General features: G+C 53.7%; 2 protein-coding genes across 9 annotated transcripts in view; one reads left to right on the top strand and one right to left on the bottom strand.

Annotated features, from left to right (window-relative positions):
• Positions 1 to 604: 604 nt before the first annotated feature.
• The window catches only part of PRRT1B (proline rich transmembrane protein 1B), a 77,673-nt gene continuing 56,915 nt past the window's right edge, over positions 605 to 21,362 (top strand). Inside the window, exons 1-2 of the mRNA XM_065737502.1 lie at positions 605 to 1,059; positions 1,145 to 1,321. Coding sequence (XP_065593574.1) covers positions 610 to 1,059; positions 1,145 to 1,291 — 597 coding nt within the window. The 5' untranslated portion in view covers positions 605 to 609 and the 3' untranslated portion in view covers positions 1,292 to 1,321. The remainder of the gene's footprint in view (positions 1,060 to 1,144; positions 1,322 to 21,362) is intronic.
• RAPGEF1 (Rap guanine nucleotide exchange factor 1) overlaps positions 2,993 to 21,362 on the bottom strand; it is a 73,305-nt gene continuing 54,935 nt past the window's right edge. For 2 of the 8 annotated variants that reach the window (XM_065737424.1, XM_065737425.1), the window contains exons 12-26: positions 17,058 to 17,357; positions 15,941 to 16,033; positions 14,323 to 14,411; positions 12,939 to 13,050; positions 11,684 to 11,759; positions 9,014 to 9,098; positions 7,706 to 7,798; positions 7,414 to 7,599; positions 7,199 to 7,283; positions 6,887 to 6,981; positions 6,360 to 6,438; positions 6,150 to 6,251; positions 5,814 to 5,911; positions 4,784 to 4,912; positions 2,993 to 4,373 (exon numbers count right to left, since the gene is read on the bottom strand). In XM_065737424.1, coding sequence (XP_065593496.1) covers positions 4,223 to 4,373; positions 4,784 to 4,912; positions 5,814 to 5,911; positions 6,150 to 6,251; positions 6,360 to 6,438; positions 6,887 to 6,981; positions 7,199 to 7,283; positions 7,414 to 7,599; positions 7,706 to 7,798; positions 9,014 to 9,098; positions 11,684 to 11,759; positions 12,939 to 13,050; positions 14,323 to 14,411; positions 15,941 to 16,033; positions 17,058 to 17,357 — 1,773 coding nt within the window. In that variant the 3' untranslated portion in view covers positions 2,993 to 4,222. The remainder of the gene's footprint in view (positions 4,374 to 4,783; positions 4,913 to 5,813; positions 5,912 to 6,149; positions 6,252 to 6,359; positions 6,439 to 6,886; positions 6,982 to 7,198; positions 7,284 to 7,413; positions 7,600 to 7,705; positions 7,799 to 9,013; positions 9,099 to 11,683; positions 11,760 to 12,938; positions 13,051 to 14,322; positions 14,412 to 15,940; positions 16,034 to 17,057; positions 17,358 to 21,362) is intronic. The other 6 variants (XM_065737428.1, XM_065737430.1, XM_065737426.1 and 3 more) reach the window with 5 other exon arrangements.

The raw sequence follows: 21,362 nt of genomic DNA, 5'->3' as shown, positions 1-21,362 counted from the left end.
GGCGGGGCTTACCACAGGGGCGGGGCTTATATGGGGGCGGGGCTTGACGGGGTCGGTGCGACGCGGCCCCGTGGGGCACGCGGAGTGCGCAGAGCGCGGCCGTGCATTGGCACGGACTATAACTATACCGTATGTGTCTGTGCGCGTGTGGACGTTTCTCAGTAGTGGCGTGCAAAGAGGTGTGTGTCTGTGAGCACAGTGCCGTGCAACGTGCAGCCCTAAGGTGTGCACACAGCTGCGTGACGCCATGCAGGCAGATCCACGAGCGTGCGTGTGTGTGTGCGTGCAGGATGTGCTGTTTGTGTGCACGCACACACACACGTGTCCACGCACTTATTTAGCAGTGACACAGCAGCAGATGCAGCCGGTGCCGATATACCCACCTCCTGCACAGCACCGCTGGGCGCCGCAGTGCCGCTGCCCTTCAGACACACACAGCCCGTATCTGTGCTGTGCCGATGCAGCCGCAGCCCAGCCACGCGCAGGGAGCGCAGTCTGTGCCCGATCAGCCGCGGTCACGGCCGCTGTGGCTGTGCCAAATCGCAGCTCCGCTCTGTGCCCGCTGCCCGCGCCCCATCCCCGCCTGCCACCGCCGGATGCCATCGGTCAATGATTAACGCGGGGTCGGGGCCGCCCGGAGGGACGGAGGCCGTGGGGATGGAGGCCGGGGCGGGGGCCGGGCCGCGGGTGGTGGCAGCGGCCGTCAGCAATGCGGCTTTCGAGGGGGACCCCCCGCCCTACTCGCCGCCCGACCCCAAGAGCGCGCAGCTGCTGTTCCCGGTGGCTTTTCCCCACCGACCCCACCCCCATCCGCCGCCCTTTGTACCGCAGCCGCTGCCCTACGCTGCTGTACGTAGCCGGGCCCGCTCCCCTCGGCCTCCAGGGGCTCCCGCGGCCGCTGACCCCCCCTCCCTGTGCTTGCAGTGCGTGGGACCGCCTGGGACGGGGCCTCCAACCGCCGCCCAACGGCCGCCCAAGGACTACCTGGTGGAGTCGGTGCTGGTGACGGTGTTCTGCTGTCTGTTCACCGGGCTCGCCGCCCTCCTCTACTCACACGAGGTAAGGACGGGCCCGGCTCAGCCCTCGCTGCCCCCAACCCCGCACCGTGACCCCGCTGACCTCTCTCCCCTTCTCCCCACGCCAGACCCGCACCGCGCTCGGCCGCGGGGACGTGGCCCAGGCCCAGGCGGCGTCCAAGAAGACGCAGTCGCTGGTGCTGCTCAGCCTCCTCCTGGGGCTGTTCGCCTCCTTCACTTGGGTGGTCTATGTCCTCGTGGCCCTGTACCGGTGACGGGGCCGCCTGGACACGGAGCACAGAGCAGTGCCATTCGCTGGGGCGATGCCAGCACTGAGCCCAGCAGCCGTGTGCAGGATCAGGCCCTGCACCGCGGTGCTCAGTGACTCCACTGGGGGCTGCAGAGCAGCACGGCTCAGCAGCCGCACCGTGCACGGCCACAGCGCGTGGCTCTGGGTGTGTAACTGCACAACACGCACCCCCCCCCCGCCGGGAATTAGCAATGCACAAAGGCACAGCCCCACGTCTTTCAGCTTCTGTAGCAGCTCCACGTGCAGCACCGCCTCCTCCTCACTGCTTCTGCTCCTCAATAAAATGCATGCAAGCCAAAGCCTTCGTGTCCTGTGCACACCACGGCCCCTTCCCACCCGCGGCTTTCATCCGCTCCTCCTCCTCCTCAGCCTGGCGCTTCCTCCAAAGCCCCCACGCTCAGTCGGTGTCTGGGCATCCTCCGTTATTTCCAGAGGAATTTTGAACCCCGTCCAGGACTGAAATAGCACCAGCAGCCGCCCCGGGGATATTTATGTCCGCACGCGGGCTGGACTGCAGCAGCAATCAGAGCCCCCCACCCCCATCCGTGCTCAGGGGGGGACAGGAGTGGATGTCCCCTGTGGGGCCCTGTGCTGCCATATACAGCAAAAAGGGCCACGGGCAGAGGAAAACCCGGATGGGGAACGTGAGAAAACACGAGGCCACACCAACGCGAGGAGCGGATTGGAGTGTCACTTTAATCCACAGACGGCTGCATGCACTGTGAACGGGACTGCTAGGCAGGTTTGTTACTGGTATTTATTCGTCTTTAATACAAAAGTTACAGGTTTGAAATGTTTTGCGGGAAGATGCCACCGGTCGGGACTGGGTTAGTGGGGAATATATAATACAGCCAAACAGCGAAGGGCCGGGGGAGGCCGGGGAGCAGCACGGGGCTGACAGCGAAGCACATCGCTTCCCCCCACCAGCTCAGGGCAAACAGAGACCCCCAGGGCTCCCCCAGCAGAGAGGTGAACTGAGGGCCAGGTTTCCCCATCCCTCTGTGCATGGCATTGAGCCCCAGCACAGCACTGCTGCTCCCTGCGTCCCAGCACATGGGGACCTGGAGTGATGGGGCCATCCTGCGTGGCCGCGATGTGCCCGGGGCCAGCAGAGCCCTGCTCCAGCTGCAGGCTGTTTGCCTTTCCATCTCATCAGGTTGCTTTCTTTCGATCTTATTTACGAAGAACCACTTTGGGGATTGCAAAGTGATGTCCGGGCATGGCGTGCAGCCCCAGTGCTGTTAGTACCATAAAAAAGGGTTTCCGAATGTTCTGACTCAGGAGCCACAGTGCAGCTCAGCACAGCAGAGCACAGCAGAGCCAGGGCCCCACTCCTGCTGCTGCTGTGGGGCACAGTGTGCACCTCAGACCTCAGCCCGTGCTGCACTGCGGCCCCAGCACTGCGGTCCCACTGCACCGTCGGGAAAACGGTGATGTCAGAGCAGAGCACAATAATGCAGGCACTGCCAGGAGCCAGGCAGGGCTTTGCAATCTGCAGAAGGAAGTGCTCACCACTCAGATCCATCGGAACAAACAGAGGCTTGGCAAACATTGCCCTGTGATGGAGAAGTAAAGCGAGGGTGCTCTGCAAAACATCCCATGTGAGCCACGGCCCTGAGCTGCAGCGCTGTGCTGGAGCCCTGCAAAACCCGGAGGGCCTTGAGAGGGGGTCACACGTACAGCACGAGCTCAGAGCCACGGCCCACACTGTAAACAGTGAACGGGGACAGAAAGGAGGGAGGGGACAGCCCGGGAGAGGGGATGGGGGCACGAAGCGGGGACGGGGGGGCTGAGTAAGGCACACGGAGCAGGAGGGGAGCGCGGGGTGCGGGCAGCGCTGGGGACGGGGCCTAAAGGGGCTTCTTCCAGAGCGTGGTCACAGAGCACAGCACCGTGGGGCATCGGGATGAGAACCATTTGGCAACGAGGAGAGGAGGGGGCCGGGCGTGCTGGGCTCCTTCCAGCCCCGGGGAAAGGCTGTTGGCTCCTCCAGTGCTGCAAGGGCAGCCCCCTTCCTCCCCCACCTCCTTTCTTCCAGCACTCAGAACGACGCTGTCACCGGTTGTGAGTTTTATACACACAATGTTTTGCACTTTTTTTTTTTCCTCTTTTTCTTCCTATAAATCCATTGGTATTCAGACATGCATCAAAAAGAAAAACCTCCAATGGATTCTAAATGCTAATATTTACAGTCGTATACTACAGAATTTACTGTGCAAAAGCTAGTACCATCACTACAAGGTACGGGCCCACGGGGCGGGTGAGCACGGTACCTCGGGCAGTCCACGTTTCCAGGGGTTGGAGGGATCACTGTGGCTTAAATAGTGAGATCTGAGAGGAGGAGGAGGAGGGGTACGATGGCTGGAGGCAGTGGCTCCCTGCCCACCATTCAGTGCCTCTTCTGCACCCACGAGGGCGCCCTCCTCCCACGGAGAAGGCAAGAGAGCCCTGGGGCGAACTGAAGCCCCCTGTAAACACTCCCAGAGCTCGGGCAGGCAGCGGGGCTCCTTCCCCACGTCTTCCTGGGAAAAGCCTCAGCTTCTGTCTGCTGAACACCACCGTGGAGCTGAACCCGCGGGCGCCGAGCTCTGCTCATCCTGTCCGGGATGGAGACGAAAGCCCACGTGTTTCCAAACACCATCAGTAACACCGTTGCCTGGGACCCTCCTTCCACGATGCTCTCTCCCTGGCTGTAAAGCTGCTCGATGGCACAGAGGGACGGGAGGAGGAGGAGGGAGGTGAGCTCTGCTCTCCCAATGCTCACAGCCCCGAGGTCACCACCAGCCCGGGCAGCGGGTGCGTCACCCCAGCACGGGTACAGACACTCAACTCCAGTCTCATAGCTGCCCTCCGTGCGTGTGCCGAGCAATTCTCCTCGCTCACACAAACCCTCCTCCTAGGTTTTCTCCTCTCGGTCTGTTTTCCGCCTTGTAATGTTCCGAGGTTTGATTTTGAGGGACAGTTCCCACAGGGCCTCCTCCGCCAGATGGTCGCTGAAGTCGTTGAAGAATGACACGATGTCGTCGTTCCTTTTGATGTCGTAATGTCTGCAGGAGCACAGAGAAGGGCTGCAGTGAAAGGAGGGCCTGAGGGACCCCTCCCCCCACACCCCTGCACGGAGCCGCCCCACTCTGACCCCGCACAGACATGAAGGAGGGGACAAAACATCAGGAGGAAAAAAAAACTGAGGAAAGCCCTCAGTGTTCCTGAGAACCTCTGTTCTCAGCCACAGCAAAAACTGCCGTGGAAAGAAAGAGCAGGAAGACCTGATGGCAGTGGGTTTTTAATGCAGCACTGGAAAAAAGCCATCACAACTCCGTAATCTTATCTGACCCAGGGAGGAAAGCACACCACGAGCAGAGCCGTGCCACTGCCAGGACTCCTTACATCTCCACCTCCGTGCTGTCCCTCCTGTGCCCCCACAGTGCCCAGCTCAGACCCCCACTGCCGCACTTACACCTGTTGGAAGCACCTCATGCTGTCCAGGATGTTAAACTGCTGCCAGCGCTTGGAGAAGTTCACCTTGCTGTCGATGTAGTCTGGGTTTCCCAGGTGAACAAAGGTCAGGTCCTGCAGAATTAGGCCTCTGAAAGAGAGAAAGGGGCATGGGGCCAGGGAGTAGGCAAACAAGCACAGAAGTTTGCCATACATGGGCAGGAGAGGCAGCCAAGGGCAGCCACACAGCACCTGGCCAGCTCCAGTTATAACTGGAGGAAATGTCTCCTGGCAGCAGAGATGGAGGTGCTCAGGTGCAGAGCACAGCTGAGAGCAAGAGCAGCTGTGCTCCCTCCAGCCCTCTGCACCTCCCCCGGTCCCCCACCAGATGACATTCCCTCCTCTGGGAATTTTACAATGGAAGAAAGCCAGACCAGAAGTTCTACTGGTGCAAAAGCAGAGCCAGCGTGCGACTGAGAGCAGAGAACCCTTATGGAAGAAGGGGAGGGCTTCAAGCCAACAGGATGAAGCACCTGTGTTTGCTAAGGGAGATTCCTAATGAAACAGAATCTGAGCTGTTGCAGCTTGAAGCTGCGGGACCCACTGCAGCTCACTGGAAATCTTGTCCTACAGTGCACAGACCCCAAGGGAAGTATAGTTAAAAGGTGTCAGCTAAAGATTCAGCCACTGAATCCTTCCTTTGCCAGCTGCCTTCAGTAAAAGAAAGTCCAGACAAGAAGAAAAGCATCTGAAACAGCAGCAGCAAGTGGTCTGATCCATGGTTATAAAAGGGATTGAGATCCTCAGTGGTGACAGTGGGTGGAGAAATCCAGTCATCCTGTACTGGGAATGCAGTGTCACAAAGGGGAGCTGTGCCAAGGGCTGCCTCCCTGGGGCAGACCAACTGCTCAGAGCGGGCGCGTGGGTCTGATGTGGACAACCATGTGTCATTCCAGATGTAGGGCAGGGTGCTGAGCCGGGCAGAAGCTGCTGGGAAACAGCTGAAGGAACTGCTGCAATGCACAGAAGTAACGGCAGGAGAAAGGACTCACAGGTATGGGATGCAGGGAGGCTCCACATCAGCCAGAGCTGCTCGGTAGGCGCGGAAGGACGAGGAGCTGTCGATCAGTGTGCAGTACTCAGCCAGGCCCTGGCAGAACACAGAACCACAGTCACCCCTTTCTCTTTGTCACCTCTCACCCGGGCAGTTAATGCCATCTCGCACACACCACCAGTGGGTCTGCTCAGCCTGAGCCTGGCTGAGCATCCACCACCATCCCCACAGCCTGGCACGCCGCTGGGCTGTCAGAACTCACCCTGCTGCTTCGTATCACAACCACAGTTACGTTTTTATTTCCCAAGATGTGAAAGCCTGCCCCGTTCCTCACCTCTGAGGTTTGTTTCTGCCACTCCAGCCTTCGGATGGGCGCGGAATCCAGTGCAGAAAGAATGGCCAGATAGGAATTAAAATTATTCAGCTTTCGTAGGTGCTGTGGAGAAGGAAAATACACCACTTACACACAGATCTGTGACTGGCACGTCCAGCTCTGCTGCTAAGGAACAACGTGCATGATTCACAGCAAGAACTGAGCTGATACCTTCATAATCTTTATGAATTTAAGTAGCAGCCTCTCTCGGTCTTGGGCTTTCTCCTGGAGCATTATTATTGAACGGACCCTGGAAGAAGAGGCACAGAAAGGTAAAGTCACTCAAGCAGATCTCAGACTTCATGTTGTTTCATTTACAAAACTGACAACTAAATAAGGATGGATCACCAACACTGAAAAGTTTCTGATATCTCCAACTGAAATGGAGCACTCACAACAGGGAGTAAAGGATGAGAACAGTGACCATTCACAGAGTGCATTCCTTCACAAGGGGAATGTCTGTCTGAAGGGCTCAGTGGTACTGACAGTAATTCCCCCACGTTACAGAGCCCTCCACAATGCTCATGATTTTGTTTCTCCTGTGCTCCACGATCTCTGACAAACCTGCATCCATTTCCCGGCCAAAAACCTGCAGGTGATCCCACTTAAAGGAACCCAACTCAGAGAGGAATATCTTGAACTCAGGAACAGTGGAGGCAAGGCACAGTTCAGTGCCACGGTTGCTCTGAGCTCCTTACCAGTAGGACATGTTATTAAAGTGCTCTGTGAACTGTGTCAGGTTGGGGCTCTTCTCTTCATTTTGCTCTTTCGCCCACAGCAAAACTTCTGGTATCTGCTCAGGGAGAAATACAGAGGGGTGGGAGAACAGCACACGTTACCATGGGATTTCTGCCTTAAGACTCCCAGCCACAGCCTACACTCATGGTCTTCTGCAGACGTAATGTCAGCTGTCTCCCACAGTGCAAAAGGCGTGCAGGGAATGCCAGAGATTGCAGAGGGGATGTGGTCAGGTCCCTCCCTCTGCCCTCACCCTATCCCCATCTCTGTACCTCGATTTTATAGAACAGTTCAGCATCCAGGAGGGTCAGCTGCTCGGCTATTTCATGACTGTGGAAATCATGCAAGGTGCCCGGCCTGCGGGAAAGAAAGAATGAAGACAGGATATGAAAATGTAACTTCTTTTCTTTCCTATCTTCTGTTTGGGACTGAGAAAAGCATTGTGCCCAACTAGTGGGACACAACGGGCACGTGCGTGCTGCCTCACCTGGCTGCCACCCCACGGGCTGCAAGAGGTTTGATGGAATTGGTGTATCTCAGCATTTTCTTCTGATCCACTTTATCGAGGATGTTTTTGCGCAGCACTCTGGCGAGGCTCAGCTCCCCGTTGCAGACCAGCCTGAACACCAGGTCCATCAGCAGCTTGAGAATCTCCTCCGTCAGCTCCACCAAGCTGGAAGAGCACAAAGGCAGGGAAGGCATCAGGGCTGTGACTCCAGGCTGATGGTATTCGCTGCTGACTGTGCACCTCCCACCGCAAAATGATGAAGGCGACTCACCACAGCTCATCCACCACTCTCACCAGCACGAAGAAGGTGTTCTTACTGACCCTCTTCTTGAACGTGTCTGGGAAGTGGCAGAACTTCTCATATGTTGGTTGCAAATTAAAGAATCAACCGCTAGCACCATCAGCAGCTGCCTCCAGGAACATCAAAACCGGTATTATTCTGCCTTGACTGAACCTGGTGCTCAGATTCCAGGAGATGGAGGACACTCGAATTCACTGAGCTGCCACCAGCTGCAGGGGTCCTCATGGCTCGCAGAGCTGATGCTAGCAGGGCAGGGGGACCCTCAGACTATGGTCTCCAGGTGGAATTTAACGAGCAGCACTCCTCTACTGCCACCTCCCACACCGGTCTGAGACATCTCCCAGGTCTCAGATCTCAGGCATCACCTCCACCTTTCTCTCTCCCAGTTTGCTGCAAGGGGAATGGCAGTGAGGGAGGCAGCAGAGGCTGGGCATGCTTCCACCAGGTACACAAAGGGAGAAACAGAAAGCCAAACATCAATGAGAGCCTGCAGGAATGCCCCAGCTAACACTACCACTGACACCTGCTCTCCAAGGTGATCCTGCTGTGTCCTTGGCAGCACGGACCCCAGCAGGAACGAGGGAGGCTGTCCCTGCTGCACATGGCAGTGATGAGCAGCAGCTCAGGGCAGGGTGACATCAGGCTGCTTCCATCATGTGCAGGAGCAAAGCCCACAAGGCTGCTGCCCCACACAGCGAAGGGAGCAAGAAGGACAGAGCCAAAGGGAAGCACTGCAGGCAGTGTGCTCAGCCAGCAGCATGCCCCGTGCTGCCAGGAGCACTAACACTCACACTGCACGTCCAGCCCGGCCTCATTAGCAGATACAAGCTCAGAGCTGGAGGCTAAGAGGACATTATCTTCCGTGTTGCATTTCTTGTAGTAAGAGGGAGAACAGGACGTGACAGCTTAGCCATCATTGGTGTTAACCTACATCTGCCCAAGCAATTCCCACAGCCCCTCTGGAAGGACGGACACACGATCCTCATTCTCCAGACCAGATATCCCAAACAAATGACCACTTCCCCAGTTTCCAAACTGCTCTTCTCCCCTTGCAGGGCCCCCAGGACACTACACTCAGTGCTCTGCTCCCTGCAGACCTGCCCCGTGGCTTTTCCTATTTGTGGGCAGCAGAGATGAAGGCAGTGCAGCTCGGGGCACCTCCAGGGCAGCACAGCACTGTGTTCTCAGCAGGTCTGTGACCAGCCAGCTCACCACCAGCCCCCTCCACAATGCCTGCTCTGCTCCCTGGGGCAAACTGACACTCATGGAAAAGGATATCTGTACTGCAGCTTCTTGATGAGCTCTTCAGGGGTGATAAATGTCCTGTACGTAGTCAGAAAAGCTTCGCAGTACAGCACCAGATCTACAGAGAAAGACAAGGAAGCCTCAGTCAACCCTGCGTGCAGAAAATGAACCTTCGTGTAAGGCTGAATCCAATCTCACCGAAAGAGGACACTGACACAGACACGTTTTGACAAGGAGGAGCTCTACAGGAAAGCTGTGCTGTTGTTTCTCACCAGCAGATGGACCCGAAGGCACAAGAGCAGGAGCAAAGCTGCCCTGTCCCCCAGGCTGGCTCCCACTTGCAGCACTCCCATTTGCTTTCGAGCTTATGCGACCACCAAAGGGAATGGTGCAACACACCTGTCCGTGGGACAGGAGCTGCAGTAACAGATCACGTTCAAATGCACTGAAAACCCTGGGGATGCTCTAAGGAGAAGATCTGACAATGAGAGGCAGCACGGTCACTTCCCTCCTGAGCAGGAACACACACACTGCAGTGGGATGGCTTGGTGCTCAGCCCCTCTGCCCTTGCTGTCTTCCAGGAAATCTGCCCAGGGCAGTGTCAGTATCTCATTCCTTTCAGCCAGACTAAGAGTAAATGGCACAGCAAAACCCGACTCTGCCCCGAGTGTGACCCTGCCACGGCACCAACGCTGCCATGTGGTCAAAATGGAAGTTAATTAGCCCTGATATCCAACTGAGCTGTGCTGCAGTCAGCATCTGCAGTGGGATGGCACGCTGCCCTGCCTGGAGAGGCTCCGTGTGCCTGCTCAGGCTCGGCCACGCACGGTCCACCAGGACAGGGAGCACCCCACGTGCTGCAGCACGGGCCCACAGTGCAGGGCAGGGTGGGGAAGTGGGGCTGCAGTGTTTCTCTTGGCAGGAGCCCCACGGAGGCACCGCTTCCTCCTGCTCTTCAATCGGAGCTGAAGCCATGGGAGGTGAAGCTGTGAAGCTGGGTGGTCGTGGCAGGGGTGAGCCCCAGGCTTGCTCCAGCTGTAATCCTGCACTCGCACGCGGCTGCGAGCACTTAACTGACCGTGGATTCTGCTCCTAAAGACCACAAGTCTCCTTTCATCCCTTATTCCAGTTAGCTCTCTCAGAAAACTCGAACGGACAAGAAGCATCATGCAGCAGGGCGTGGGGTTCCACTTATTCTGGGTTCCCATCTGCCCAAAAGGCAACGTGAGGTAATACAGCTGCTCTGCTCTGGCACTCAGAGCTGCCAAGAAATTCATCTTTAAAGGAAAGCCTCTTAACTATACCCCTCTGTGCTGTTTGGCTGATTGATTTACAAGCCCTGAATTCTTCTCATTGTAAGCTTAATTCATTAACCCTCTCAGTCACCCAAACACTGGGTTAGCATAGCACGAATTCCTCCGTGCTCTGCTCAGAGCAGCAGCCTGGCAGAGCATGCAAGGCTGAGCCCTGTGACTGCTCTGAGAAACGCACTGCTCCCCCTCTGCCCATCCCCTCTCCCTGTCCTGCTGTGCATTTCGATTCCTGCTCTGGTTTTTCTTTATCTCAGTGGTTCTCCACAGCCTCCACCTCACTGCCTGCAGCTTCCTCTGAGCTCCCCAGTCAGGAGCTGGTGGTCGAGCACACATCCCTTTGTCAAGTGGCTGCATTTAAACACAGTGGGGAAGTTCTTCCGATGTGATGCTTGTTCTGGAGAATAGCAGTTTTGGCTTTTTTTTTTAATGGATTTTTTTTCTGGATTTTTTTTTAATGTACTTATCTAACTGTGGTGCAATGAATTGCCTCCTCCTCCCCAGTATGCTCCTAACTTTGGTCCTCTGTGCCTCAATTCAGTGCCTGACGTAAATAGGGAAATATATCTGCCAAGGGAAGGATTTTCTTGCTGGCTGAATGGTGCTATAAGTAATTGGAAACACCTTATGCTACAGTATAAGAGCTGCCATTTAAAAATGCACATGAAAGATATTTCCCCTTTGACTATCAAAGGTCTAAAATATGAGAGCTGAGTGGTTCAGAGGGTTAGTACATTTCGCCCTGCATCCCAGGAGATAAGGAGATCAATTCTGGTTAAGGCCATCAGCACAAATGCATTTGGCAGGTTCAGAATCACTCTCTGGAAATGCTGCAAGGACTGTGTCTGTCACAGCCCTCAGAGAGCAGCTGCTCCACGTGGCTCTGATGAGGGCTGCGGAGAGAGTGGGGTTGGAACAAAAAGAGATAGGGGCTGCCACCCCTGGCTCTCTCCTCCACATCTCGTTTCACGTGCTGTGAATTCCCTCCCTGCCCTGGCCTAGGTGTAGTGGCGAGGAGCTGGATGAGGAAGTGAGGCAGGATGAGAAGAAGGGGGTGGCAGCAGATCAGCACTGGGTGCCCACGAGCACTTTCAGAAGACAACAAGTGCCCCCAGAAGGCCTGGAGACACCACAGCAGCACTGCCACCAGCTCCAGGGCGATGAGGAGTTAATACCAGCCCTGCTGTTAAATGGGACGACCAGGCACTTATCCAGCTTACCTCCGTTCCACCACAGATAAGCACAATCCCCCCACAACTCAGGGGATGATTAATGCAGAGCTCTCCACCCTGGCCCAGCTGCAACAGTCACACCATGACTGCTCCCACCACAGAGATGCAGAAGCCCACATCAGGTCATACTGCCCAGCTTTGTTCTGGGGCATCCACTGTACCTTTCCTGTCGGTCTCCGTTGCATGCACTAACAAAATATCTCCAGATCCACCACGGACATCTGGCCCATCATCTCCCTGCAAAATGAGAACAGAAGAGCTTTACGTACAACCCAAGCTCCCTTCGGCCTGGTTTACCATCTCTGGGGTTCAAACTCAGCACTAACTGGCAGAGCACACAATGTTCCTGGCACTGCTTGCAACACAAGCTGGGACACGATCTCAAAGTGTTGGGCTAATCCTGGAATTTGAGTCAAACATTTGGTGTCCCAGATGAGGATCTGGGCTGATCACCACTCGGGGTCTCTGATTCCTTAAAACCAGGCTGTGAAGCACAGTGAAAGCTGAACCTTCTGGCCACAGAAGAATGAAGAGAAATATCCCAGACTCCCAAGTGCTCCCAGAAGAGCAGCAGCTCTGTGTGAACTGTCTCAAAGTGCAGGATCACGTACCACAGAGGCTGCGGGGTGAGAGGTCGTGCATTCAGCTTGAGTCTTCCTGGAACATCAAAAACCTAGCATGTTAATTCCCTAATCTGGACCTATCTGGCTGGAGGTCACCTGAAGCAATCCAATAACCAGGAGCAGAAGAACAGCCCTGCTAACTCCCTGACCCCTGCCTTACTGCTCTCTGAAAACATCCCTCTTTTAGCTCCCGCTGTTCACAACTGACAATATGCAAAACTGATCCATCAGTCAGCCAGTGGTTCCCACGCTGCAGGAAACGGCGTGCAGGAGCAGTGCTATATTGTTTAAAACATGCAGACCATAAAGGAAGAAAAAGAAAGAAGACAGAAGTTGAGGGCTGACAGATCAGCCACTCCAAAATGTTCAGCAATCGCTGTTGTTTCTGTGTTTCGTTTTGTTTTGTTTTTAAGTTGATGAAATATTCCTGCAGGTCAGACTGGAATTGTGCCTGACTTCCCTTATCTAAGCTTGTTATTTTAATATGCAAAACACTGAAAATAAACCCCTTAGACTTACAGCCATTGAGCAGCTATGTCTGAAATGTGGATTTGTCATGTGACCCTCCGGCAAGATGCATAAAACACTACTTATGGAATCAGCAATAGCTTCTCACCCTCTCCCCTGCACCTCAGCTGACCAAAGAACACTCCTGAAGTGTCAGCGACCAATTCTTCCTGTTTTTCAGGGCCCTGATAAACCTGAAAGCTTCAAAAGCTTGTGTACTCCCTCAGGCTGTATGGCACCAACAGCTTGGTTGAAGAGCATGAAAACATACGCTGAAGGAACCTACCTCTTGCTTCAGAGTTAACCTAGCCATGATTTCACTGTGGTCAATAAGGGAGAGCTCATCCACTTCTTCCTCCAACTGTGACGATTCCAAAGCATCTGGTGACTGCTGCTGCCTGTGAAAAAAGCAGCCAAGCAGCCATCAGTGTCAGAACCCATCTGATGACAGAGGGATGCTGGGTCCACCTGAGCTCTCAGTGTACAGGTCCTCATTAAGCAGCAGTAGGAACACAGAAAGCCTGGAGGTAAAGCTTTTGCAAACAAGTCGAAATGTCCAGCTTTAATTCTGGCACTTCTTGCACCTCTTGAAAAACAGACAAAGCTTTAGGACCTGCCTGGATTTCTGGCAGAAAGGATTTCACTGTGCCCTGCATGCATACACGCTTTCACATCTCCTTAATTCACCACATTATGAGTGCACACAAATCTAAGCCCTCAAACGTCCAGAGACTGCACACACTCCAAATGCTGCTACCATGGGTCATAAGCTGACCAAAATGTACATGCATAGGGATGCCATGCTCTATTTCTGCAGGAAGATCTGGCACCCTGACCACTTTTTTGGTGCACATTCACAACCCCAGTTACTCCACTCTTGCACCTGGGCACGTTCCCTATGCTTGGAGTCAAAAAATGGAAAGAAAAAAGCACACATCCCTTACAGCTTTCCCCAGGCACGGGTCAGAATGTGCTGCAACAGTCTGCACTGTGCTTTGCAGAGCACTGCTGTATTGTCTCCTTCCCTGCAGGGATTAAAACCCTAAACCGACTGCAGGAAAAAGGGGGAGGGAAGTTGACTGTCACACACAAAACAATGCTGTTCTCTATTTCTGCCTTAGAAATGCAATTGAAGAGCAATCTCAAGCAGCAGGGAAGCACTCACTCCACTCCTACTGAAGCCCATCTGTTACAGCCTGCACCTCTTCATTTACATAGACAAATGCTGAGCATTCGAAGGGATGCAAAGCCTCCTGCTCTGTGGCCTCCTCCAGCAGGGCTAGGAAGAAATTCCCTTTTCCAAGACTATTTCCCAGCAGTGACACAGACTTTTTTCACACGTTTCCCTGGAAGCAGGAGGGAGCAGCCAGTGTCTATGACAGGACTGCCAATGAGATGGACGTGCAATGATGAATGCAGGCTGCGTTAACCCCTACGGGCTCACTGAGTTAAGCAATGACATCTTGCCTTGATCCTCCTCCTGCAGCAGGATCTCACTGCCCAGCCACTGTGCAAAAAAAGCCCTGCTGGGTGGGCATCAAACATGGGGGGCTGAGGGCAGAAGAAGGGGCCACAAGGAGCCCTGGAGGAGGGCAGGGCGAGGGGAATACTGATGGTGCTCTGCACACCTCCAGGCAGGGAAGCAGCTGCAACAGGGGAGCCAGGCTCACCTCTCAGCACCATCTTTGCCTTCCTTCCCCATGGCACTGCTGTTTGAAGTGGAGTCTTTGGAATGGCCGTCTTTGACAGAGGGAGATTCCTGCAAAGAGAAGGAAGTTTTTCATTATTGCCCGGGATGCTGCACCACAGCCAAGCTTGCATTTACAGTCTTGCTGCCTCTAAATGGCCCTTTACTGTAAATTCCTTCAGAGCAGTTAAAGATTGATGCAAGTTAACACCAAATGCCAGGAAAACACAGAAGTTAATTAGACAGGAAATTTGGGACCATCTCTGGAGACTAGTGTAATTAGTATTGTTTGCTTTTAACATTGTGAAATGATGCTGAAAGTTACAACACAAGTCAGCTGTTGTCTTGAATTTTAACCCTCTTGTTGCTTTTCTTCTTTTCACAGCCCTTACAGTTGAGATACACTCGCCTTCTGCTTTAACCAGAACGGACACAGCCAACTCCAAGCTCTCCAGTTTCAGTCTCTCTCTCAGTTACAGCCCCCAAAAGACCAGACTGCCTTGGGGGGGGGGATGCAAAGTGCCCTTCCTACTTCCTTCTCCTCCATCAGAAGAGCTCATACAATGATGGGACATTTCCACTCTGACAATTCATGGCTGTGGAGATGAGGCTAATGCAAAAAGCAGAACCATCCAAAGCTGGCATGGACCAGCAGGTGGACAGCTCAGAGCAAACAGAGCTGCAGCATTTTAAATGAGCCATTTATTAAAGAGGGAAACAGCCACAAATGGTAACTGGGGATATTAAACTAGCAGTGCTGGAGTTCAGAATTATTTAACGCCATGCAATGCGGACCTTGGATGTTCCATGTACTGAACAGGACTGAAAGCACCTCTGCTCCACCCAGCTTTGGTGGGGAAGGTGCACTGGTGAGCTGAGATCTGTAGAACTTTTCCAGGCTGCATCTGTGAAGTCCTTTGCTTCCAAGATAAGAACCAGTTAGCGACTGCCCAGAGGGCTGGGACTGCCTGGTGAAGGGGAGCAATGGGAGCACTGTCTCCTCAGATATTTGAGGCCAGCAGGGATAAAGGTTTTGGAAACATCCTGCAGATGGGCCTTCCTAGGTGAGGGCTGGCAGAAGGAGCTGCACAGAGCTCTGTGGTGACACAACAGGAAGATGGCACCTCCCTGCCATGGGGTACAGCCCATGTCCTCCAGGAAACAGCTCAGAGAGGAGGCTGGAGTGAAGGAAGAAGCGGTGCATGGTGTACCCAAGTGGGGAAAGGAAAAATACAAATTAAAAAAGGGGAGTAACAAGGCTTTATTTATTGAAATAGGAAAGCCAGATCGGTCACAAGAGTAAACACAGACAGAAGACCGTGCTGGTCAGAGTGCAGCTCTCTAAAAGGGAACCTTACGCAAGCAGCTCCAAACAAACAGCAAAGCACAAACGGGTCAGGGAGGAAGGCAAAGCCATCCCTCTGGGGCCCTCAGCACCAGAACAGGAGGCCACCAAAGCCTGCAAGCCAGGAGAGGGCAAGCGAAGGGACCGCCAGCGAGGGGATGGGGCACCCCGGGGTGTGCAGGGGCCGGGCCCCAGTGTGAGCTCAGCATGCACCAGGCAGCCCCTTCCCAGTGCGTGGCCTCTCCCGGTTACTTACTCCTCCAGAATGAGGGAGTTCCCCGTTGCTCTGGCCAGAGGAATACAGATTGACGTATTCACCCTCACCAGCCTCCTCACTGGCGTTTTCACTCTAGGGGAGACAGGATGGAAGGAAATACGTGACGGTGTCCCTCGGCAGCAATGGCTGGTAGCAAGCACTTGTGCCCTGTGGTGCTGTCACCCAGGTGGGAGCCTGTCCTCCTGCTGCACATTCCCAGAGGTGACCACACCGGAGCTCCCAAGGACTGTCCTGAAGGCCCTGAGCTGCAGCAGGACAGCAGCAGGCACGGCACAGCGAGAGCTGCACACTGCACGCGAGCACTTCCAGGGTGCAGCGGTGAAGCGTTCGCAGCCAGAGCACAAGCACCGTCCATCTGATGGCAGCCCTGAGGAGCCAGGCTGAGCCAAAGCTGAGGGCTGCGGGGTGCTTACAGGGACCCAAGGCAACCAAGATGCAACAGCAAGGTCCAAAGGGTGAGAAACTGCGGTGTGTGTCCCTCTTCTAAGCACTGTGAAGAGGCAGAGTTGAGGCTCTGCTCCTAGATTTTGCAACACGCAGATGAGAAACTGCCTTGTGAATGAGGTGTTTAAAGAAGTAACCTGCCAAACCAACCAGGGACCCTGAGCCACTCAGACAGGGAACAGCTTTCAGCCCAGCTCCAGCACCACGTTACGCTTTGCACTGCGTGCCACCAGTGCTGGCAGCTGGGGACAGCAGGAGCCTGCAGCAAGTAGTGGTCTGTGCAAGGAGAGTGCAGAGCTGAGCTAACCCACTGCTCCCTGGGCTCACCGGGGACTCGGGCAGCAGGAGGGCAAAGATGCAGCTCCTGCAGGATGCGAAGCACTGCGAGGAGCCAGCCTCACCGAGCACTCCTTTACCTTCCTCTGCTTTGTGTCACCACTGCAGGAAGCTATAGCAACTTCTCTTCCTCTCCCCTTCACCAGCATTTGACATTTTATGTTTCCAACACCGTTCTCTCGAACCTGTGGGGTTGCTCAGATTTGCAGCCACCGTTTTTGTACTCTGTGCATTCACACGCACGTTTGGAAAGCAAACCACAGGTATGAACACACGTGACATCTCTTTAAGACAAAAACAAGCCCGGCCTTGTCACCTCTTTGGATAGTCTCACCGAAGGCGTCTGCAGGGAATCAGTGAGAGAGGTTTCAGAAGGAAGGCAGGCAGGAGCACTCCCGTTAAAGCTGCTCTCCTGCGAAGAGGAGTTTGGCACATCCCCAGTGCTGGGAGACGGGCTGGCCGTGGCTGGCAGAGCGAGGTCAGAGCTCGGAGACGGGTGGACGGGCGGAAAGGGCGCGGTGGAGCAGGAGGAGGAGGTAGAAGACAGGAAAGGAGGTACGGAGACTTGGTTGTGAGGCACAAAGTCCTGCGAGTAGGACCTAAACACAGACTTGTACTGGGGGACGCGGAGATGCACAACACAAAAACAAAGGTGGGGAAAGGAAGGAGACAGAAGAGAGAAAAAGTGATTAGATCAGCGGCAGCTTAGCGGTGACAGCACAAGGTAATTCCAACAAAGGCACCTCTATGCCCTGAGGCAGCCCTGAACAGAGGCAGCCTTATTTTCTCCTCCACGTGTTAGAGCAGGCAGTTCCCTGGGCGGGCAGGTTTGATGGTGAGCCCCTCCACAAACAGCAGCCCCTGCTCGGGGCAGGACTGTGGCCATGGGGTGGTCAGCACAGAGAGACACCTGGGCAGTACCTGAGTGGCTGAAGGGATGCGATGGCACGCAGAAACCACACGACTGTGAGCATGCTGGAAAGATCTCAGTGGAGAAAAGCAGTCTGAGGGCTCACTGCTTTGCTGGGATTTTCCACTGGATCCCAGTTTCAAATGCTGTTTGCTCCAGCCCTGTAATTTAACAACTACTGTGTCAAGTCTGTTCCAGAATACACAGCTCCCGGTGAGAAGTGACTGCATAGTGCCTTCAGAGCTACGCTGAAGGATAAAGGAGATTACAGCAGTAGATGCTTTTACTCCTTTCCATCTGAGAAATACTGGGAGTAAAAATGATAATTGCCCTCAGGAGCCCTGAATTCCTTATCAATCCAATCCTTTAATGCAGTGCCTCCAAGAGTCAGCTGAAGAGATGAAAAGAGATCATCTGCATAAAGCTTCATTTCACCATCTCTCCTAATCATCAGATTACTGCTCAGATAATATTAAGCAGGGTGCAGAGGGAGTACGCCGTGCCAAGAAAAGCACGAGCAATCCTCTGCCTTTTAACATCTGGTGCTAGTAAGATTTGCCATCAGGGTGACTCCGAAACAAGAACAGAGCACAGCTGACACCCACCAGAAAAATAAATAATGAAAAGATAACAGTGCTAAACCTGCTGGAGGGGAGTTTATTTTAAAACCTGTGGAGCTCAGCCACTAGTGAGCTCTGCACTGCAGCCCTGTGGGCTGATGGAAGGAATAACCGTGCCGTCCCACAGCCTGGCGGTGGGTCCTGGGAGCGAGATGCTGCAGCACAGTGTGCTACAGAGCTCCTAAGCAGTGCACTATGCTGAAAAGTGACACAGTAAAAGCAGAAAGGGAAAGAAAGGCATGAACTGGAAAATGCTTTTTTTTTTTTTTTTCCAGGAGAATTGAGTTAAATTGATAAAAACCATCGCTGCACCTTGCAGCAGCACCCAGCACGGCGGTGGCCTTTTTTTCCCTACATCTACAACACATAAGCTTAAAAATCTGAACTGAGAACTGCCTCAGGCTCCAGGCCTGGCAACAGAAGTTCCTCCACTACAAGCTGGAAAGGAAACAAAGGTCAGAGGCCAGACTTTACCTTCTACCAGCTCAATCCTGCAGCAGCTCCCCTCCGCCGTGCTGCAGCTCTGGCAGTGCTCTGCGTGCACCCAACTCGTGGGCCAAAATACAGAGGAGCAGAGGGAGATGCTTTGGAAAGAGAGCTTAAAAGACGACAGAAGAATAATCAAAATGCAAATCCCTACCACATGCCTGTGGCTAAAAGGAGACGGGCTCTAGGACAGGCTCCTCTCCCTTCCTGCCCATTTCTTCACGGCTGAGCAGCCCCGGCTCCAGGGACACCGTCCTCTTTTGGTGCTGCCTCAGTAACAATGACAAGTCTAATCTCTATATTTACTTTCTGCCTGGATAAATGCTCTACATTTGCTCATTTTCACTTGCATGGCACAAAACACTAAATCCCTCATAAGACCCCGGGCTCATGACATCACCTTGGCTCAGCAGATTCATTATGCCTGCCCTGTCTCCCTGGTATTTCATGATCTCACTGGTGCTAATATGCCAACTAATGCCCCAAGTCCCAGGCTCATCCCCAGAAAAAACAGGAGCAAAGTGAATGGAGCACATGCACCTCCCACCGACACACTTGCAACAGCTCTCGAGAAGGTGCTCAGCAATCTGCTGCCCCACTGATGAGACCCACTGCGACCCAGGAACAATCATTTAATGATGCAGGCATGCTCTCAGCTCGGAAGAGAACAGCACGGAAAAGCCTTTGGTGTGCTGGCATTAATTAGCCAAGCTGCTCTCAACTTCCAGCCTCCCCATACTGTGGCATCTCGCAGAAAGCAGCCAGGAAGACCCCTCCTTCCTCCTGCTCAAGCAGCCCAGGAATTCCAGCTATGCAGCCGTGCTGGGACAAGAGCCAAGAATGCAGCATACTTTGAAAGTGGAAAAACACCCTGCGGTGGAGATGAGGTCCATATGGCACCATTCCTGCTGCCCCCACCCAGCCCAGCCCGGACAGCAGCTGCAGCAGGAACTGCTGCCATGGGGGCTGGGAGGGGTACCGCCCCGAGGAGCCCTATCATCCCATAAAAGCCAGGCTTATTTTGGGAGGGAAGAGTCCATTCAAGACAACTGTCAGAATGAAACCAGTCTTCTGCTCTCCACAAAATCAGAGGCAACAGTTTATCTTGGAAACTGATCGTTGCTTGTTTTTTCTCTGTTCTTATGGGTTTTTGCAGGGTCAGCAAGGCCTCAGCTTCGGCTGTACTGACATAACCTCCAACTCCACGGCTTTGCATACAGTGAAGAACTTCAAAACAATCTCTGGGAAGCCAGAAAGCAAGCACATCTTTAGAGAAACGTTCCTCTTTCCAACTGTTTTTGGTCTCCCAGCCACAAGGGATTCTCACCTGCAGCAGCCAATGGCCAGCACGGAGAAAAAGAGAGCAGGGAGAGATCCCCCTCCTCTTCCCACTGAAGTAGATTTATATAAAGCTCTATTGCTTGGGAAGTATTTCCACAAGGTGTGCTCTGAGCTCGGAGCAATCTCCTGGGAGCAGCAGGAAGGCAGCTTGTCCAGACCTGACAGCTTCCACGCACAGAGCAGCGTGGCACACACAGCCCTTCCAGAGATGGCATCTTTCAACATCTTCAATCTGCTGCCTTTGATTGTTTGTTTCAGAACAGCCTTCCATCATTAGCAGGGGCGTTACAGGATGCCCCAAAGGTCAATGACGTTACCAACGTTTATTTGGGTTAGATGGCAGGAGATAAATGCTCTAACAGAAAAATTATTTCAACATCCACTAGGCACGGGGACCAAGGAACAGGGAGAAAGCTTGAGTAACAGCAATCTGCATCCTAAACTCAGAGCTGAACTCAATCACATGGCTGCCAGAGCACCTGCAGCATCAGCAGCCACAGCTCCTACCTTGTAAGCAAAGCCTTCTCTGTCACCCTACTGACTCCTGCCAAATTAATCATGATCTTGCCTCCCAGATCAGATAGAGCATCCGACTCCCAAAACACCAAGCTATCAGAGGAAGGGATCAATCTTTTAGATTTCCTCTGCTAATGCTATTAAGAGAGAAACGTGGGCAACGTCCCAGCACTGCGTGCCCAATAGCAGAGAACTGTGTTCACAAAATACTGGGCATTGTATAAAGTTACACCCTCAGAACATAATTATAAAGACAACTATTGGAAAACACTTCCTATCTCATGACACAATTCTGAGTTTCCAGGTACTTTTGCTAATGAGGAAGGAAGTGCTCCTACAATGAATGGGTGGAAACACAAGCTGCCAAAAGAACGGCTTCAAGCACTGCCACAGGAAAGGCAGCAACTCCTCCTGCTTGAATGCTTCTCAGCAAAGCCTCTGACCTGGTCACACGGCCGATCTCGCTATTTTTAAAGAATGGTCAGCACAGCAGATGGATGGATGAGGTTTTCTGTTCCCTTGGGAAAGGCTCTCCTGGCTTCTGTAGGAGAAAACACGAAATCCAAACTTCTCCTGAACTGGGATGCAGTGAAAACGGGTGTGTGTGGGGGGAAACATTTGCAAAACTTGCTGATCATGCTATCATGCATCCCTCCTGAAACCGTCAGAATTCAATCTGATCACAGCCACAGCTTCAGCTCCTGTTTGCCTTGTAAGCGATGCCACCATATCTAGCAGACAGATCTTG

Source organism: Cyrtonyx montezumae, unplaced genomic scaffold, assembly GCF_038088225.1.
Source record: "Cyrtonyx montezumae isolate F1298 unplaced genomic scaffold, pur_monq_1.0 scaffold_20, whole genome shotgun sequence".
In the NCBI taxonomy this organism is placed as follows: domain Eukaryota; kingdom Metazoa; phylum Chordata; class Aves; order Galliformes; family Odontophoridae; genus Cyrtonyx; species Cyrtonyx montezumae.
This window is presented reverse-complemented; position numbering and strand designations above follow the sequence as displayed.